The 3906-nt window shown below is 44.5% G+C and overlaps 1 protein-coding gene across 1 annotated transcript; it reads right to left on the bottom strand.

Moving 5' to 3' along the window:
- Positions 1–939: 939 nt before the first annotated feature.
- On the bottom strand, positions 940–3238 carry LOC142388918 (homeobox protein otx5-like). Its single transcript, XM_075474488.1, has 3 exons — positions 3139–3238; positions 1739–1890; positions 940–1578 (listed from the first exon to the last, which is right to left on the bottom strand). The coding sequence occupies exons 1-3, from the start codon at positions 3236–3238 to the stop codon at positions 940–942; spliced, it is 891 nt and encodes a 296-aa protein (XP_075330603.1).
- Positions 3239–3906: the final 668 nt, after the last annotated feature.

Below are 3906 nucleotides of genomic sequence, written 5' to 3'. Positions count from 1 at the left end.
GCGTGACCAACTCTTCCCCTCCGCTTGTATCGCACACAGAGGGTCAGCATCATACAAGGCTACTCGGGAACCATCAGCTCGTGCTTGCTATGCTTTTCTCAAGTGGTACTGAATAAGTGGGCGTCTTAAGACACCTTTTTCTGATGTAAGTTAGGGTTGATCGAGGTGCTCTTGAGTCAGCTCGCTCAGGAGGGGGAAAAAAAAAGCAGCTTGGAAAGTTTAGATGGACAAACGGCCTCTCTCATCGGTTCTTTTGCTTAAACGTGTCAGTCCCCGTGTTGTCTTATTTTGTCAAGCAAAGACTGCATGTTACTGATGTTAAAACTGTTGCTGAGCTTTAAAAAAAAAACAGGCTCCGCTTCAAATTTTGTGAAGTTAAAGCCAGTGAAAAGTTTCTGCTTTCTGCTCTGTCAAACAAAGCATGCAAAGCCCACTAACAGCTAGTCATCTGGCCTCCTTTGTTTTGTGTATCCACTGTAAATTCTCTTGTCAGCGTTTAGTTCACACCTTGAACTTCTGATCCACAGAGCAGGATAATTAGAGTGTTTATCCTCTAACTAGTCAGATTTTGTCGTACATATAGCATATCAGTCTCATTATCCTTACATGTGGGCATTTAATGATTTAAAGGCTGATATATTTGTTGCTTAATGTAGAAACACAACATTTGTCTCTGTTACAATCACAAAGCCAAGCATTAACAGATCATTTAACTTCCACACCTATTTTCCTGAAAGAACAAACACGAAGAAAATTATTTCAGCTGATTAGTTCTTCAACTGATATGATTAATACATTTCCATGTCCCAAGTCCTTCTTTTCTACAACACCAAGAGTAATCTGGGGTTATTCACCCTACTTTGATTTTGTTTGATTTCTCACTTACTCCCCTGACTCCCTCTTTCCCTCCCTCCCTCCCCACATCCCACTCTTTGCTATTTACAAGACCTGGAACTTCCATGAGTTCTGGTCTTTGTAGTCCAGACAGTCAGCGGCGTTGAAATTGAGCTTCCAGGCAGCTTGGTCTTTGTAGTCTAGACAGTCGACAGCCCCGAAGCCCAGTGAGGCGGCTGTGTAGCCCTGGGAGGAGAGCGAGGCAGGGGATTGGCTGAGGGGCCCACCCATTGAGGAGGCTGTGATGGGGCTCAGGGCTCCTCCGGTGCCTGACAGCTGCGGGTGCATCGGAGACAGGTAGGAGCTACAGTCCAGGCCCGTGAAGTAGGAGGAGGAGCCTGCGTAGCTCTGGCTGTAGGCCGGCGCCTGGGTGTAGGTCATGGGGTAAGAGGTGGCGCGCTGCATGCAAGGGGTGGTGGAGGCAGACAGGGGGTCTGGCAGAGGAGAGATGGAGGCTGGGCTCCAGATGGACACGGTGGCACTGGCAGAGCTGGAGCTGGGGGTGATGGAAGTGCCTGGAGGAGGGGGTGGAGGGCTATAGGGTCCATTGCTGGGATTGGCACTGGCCTCGCTATTGGTATCACGGGCAGGAGATGCCTTCTTTTTAGGGGGCCTTGGTTTGGACTGGCCTGTGCTCTGTTGCTGCTGCTGGCGACATTTGGCACGACGGTTCTTGAACCAGACCTAATGAGTAACAAAGAGGAATGAGAGACAATAAAATATCAGTATATCACAGCAACTGGTGAAAATAATAAAGAAAACTAGAAAACTAGAAAGATCATTTCTATACACAAACGTTTCTTTATCAATAAAGTTCCGTTTAAAACGCTTTATAATGCGTTACCTGGACTCTAGACTCTGGCAGGTTGATCTTGAGGGCCACCTCCTCCCTCATGAAGATGTCTGGGTAGCGGGTTTTGGCAAAAAGAGCCTCCAGGATGTCCAGCTGTGCGCGCGTGAAGGTAGTGCGCTCCCGACGCTGTTTACGTGGGGTGCCTGTTAAAGAAAAAAAAAAGATCATCAATATTATTATTATTATTATTATTATTATTATTATTAGCTGTTGCCTCGTTTGGATCGAAGTAATTATTTCGATAATGCAGAAGAATGTGCGCCACAGCCCTATGGAGGCCATTTGTCTGCGTCCGTATTTGAACACACTACAACAGACTTAAATTTCAGTATTTAATTGACGGATAGGATGAAAATGGTTCGAAAGATCAATCGAAAATAACAATAATAACGAATAAATACAAATAAAAATAAGCATTAGCAGCTTCCAAACTCTTTAAATGATTGGATTTTTATACTTTTATGATTAATATTATTATTATTACATTGCTAAATGTTTAAGCTGTTCATTTTTGGGACGTTATTCTCCAGAACATGTCGCGTAAAAACTTGAATTAGAAAGTGTATGTTGTCATCGGCCAGTTTGCGCGCGTCATATCACGATAAAGAAAATAATAGCCAACGAGCTTGATATTAAACAGTGCCTCCGTCATCCGTTTATTATCGAAAAAAAATAATACAAAATGTATCATGGTTTTCCCTTTTCTGAGTGAGGTCGCGCGAATCGAAATATTCGAAGCGACCAAACGAAACTCTATATCACAGATTATGATGTCTTCTTCTTTTCTTTTCTTTTTTTTTGTTAGGTCTCACACCTGATTTGCTCTGTTAATCTGCCACAAAAAAAAGGCCGGGCTTTATAACGCGCCTTCTGTCCATAGTGCCAAATATCTCGGCATCGTTTCATTCAAACTCTGGATGATGGATGACAGATGCCGATCAGAATATGCGGCCCATCCGAACAACAAAAGAAGTGTTCGTTCGATTAAAAAGACAAAAAAAAAGACACAACTCAAAGACTGCCCTTTTGTATATAGGTTAAATGATTAGCGCAACAGATTGCAGGTTATTGTAATTCGGTGTGAGACCAGGCTGTGTTTCCATTCACACACAATTTCATTGTTTTTTGATTCTGTAATCCGCTGAATTTATAGGTCATGCGAGCACATGTTGTGAAGAGTCAGAATTTGTACACATTAAGCTGATTTTTGCGGTTAAAGGTTAAGAAACAGAACGCAACTGAAATTGTCTCTTTTTTCTTTTCTTTTTTTTTGTCGCTACCTTACGCACCAGGTGTTTCTTAAAAATGCAAATTCCTTCAGTGTCAGCGTTTCCTTTTCACCTGGCACAGTAAACGACAGATTTAAATAGTAGTAAAAGGTATCTACTTACTGGGATATCCAACGGCGGCGGTGTGGAGTAGATCCATGCCCGGGCCGGACAGCGTTAACCCGTTCACGGCGTAATGGGGTTGCTTAATGTAGGACATCATGCCTCCTGCCGGCTTTAAAACGCTGCCTCACTCCCTCACTCTCTCTCTCCTTCTCTCAGACCGGGGGCCGGCTCTTCTGACTAGTCTCCAGGGGGGTGTCTCCTTCTCTCTCTCCTATTTTTCCTGTCACTCCCTCCCTCTGTTTGTCTTTTTCCTGCTTGTTTGTCACGTATTTTTTTTCAGACTTTTCAGTCTCTGACTTCTCCTAAACCACCTTTGTTTTCCTGCCCGCGCGTTATGCCGTACAGAGCCAAGCACCACAGGTTCCAACTGCACAAGTTTACCACGGTGCGCCTTTCACACCTGTCTTAACCTGACGCGCAAAACTTCAGTAGATTTAGGGACAGTGTACGCTCCGCTTCCTCTATTCAGATGGGAAAAAAAGTACAATTCAGGTCAACCCAGGGCTGTAAACGGACAAAATAATAATAATAAAACCGGTTAAAATCAGTGGAAACTGATTAAACAAGACCCGTGCTGTAATTCTATTTCTCCATCAAAGTCGTGCGTAATAACAGTGCGCAAAAGGGAGCAGTTCCTCAGCGGCGCGTCGCCAGCGGTCTGATGGGTGCTGAAAAAGGCAAAGGGGCCCGTGGCTGTCCCTGGTCCCTGACAGGAGGATTCGGATCTGCAGGATGGACAAGTGAGGCAAGCGAGAAGAGACTGGC

Source organism: Odontesthes bonariensis, chromosome 9, assembly GCF_027942865.1.
Source record: "Odontesthes bonariensis isolate fOdoBon6 chromosome 9, fOdoBon6.hap1, whole genome shotgun sequence".
Taxonomy (NCBI): Eukaryota; Metazoa; Chordata; class Actinopteri; order Atheriniformes; family Atherinopsidae; genus Odontesthes; species Odontesthes bonariensis.
This window is presented reverse-complemented; position numbering and strand designations above follow the sequence as displayed.

Bases quoted from the DNA above. Each gene is read 5' to 3' on its own strand.
- LOC142388918 (XM_075474488.1), bottom strand. From the start codon at position 3,238: ATGATGTCCTACATTAAGCAACCCCATTACGCCGTGAACGGGTTAACG. The intron at 1,891-3,138 runs GTAAGTAGATAC...TTTCTTTAACAG, and splicing joins CGCCGCCGTTGGATATCCCA to GCACCCCACGTAAACAGCGT. The intron at 1,579-1,738 runs GTAACGCATTAT...GTTACTCATTAG, and splicing joins TGCCAGAGTCTAGAGTCCAG to GTCTGGTTCAAGAACCGTCG.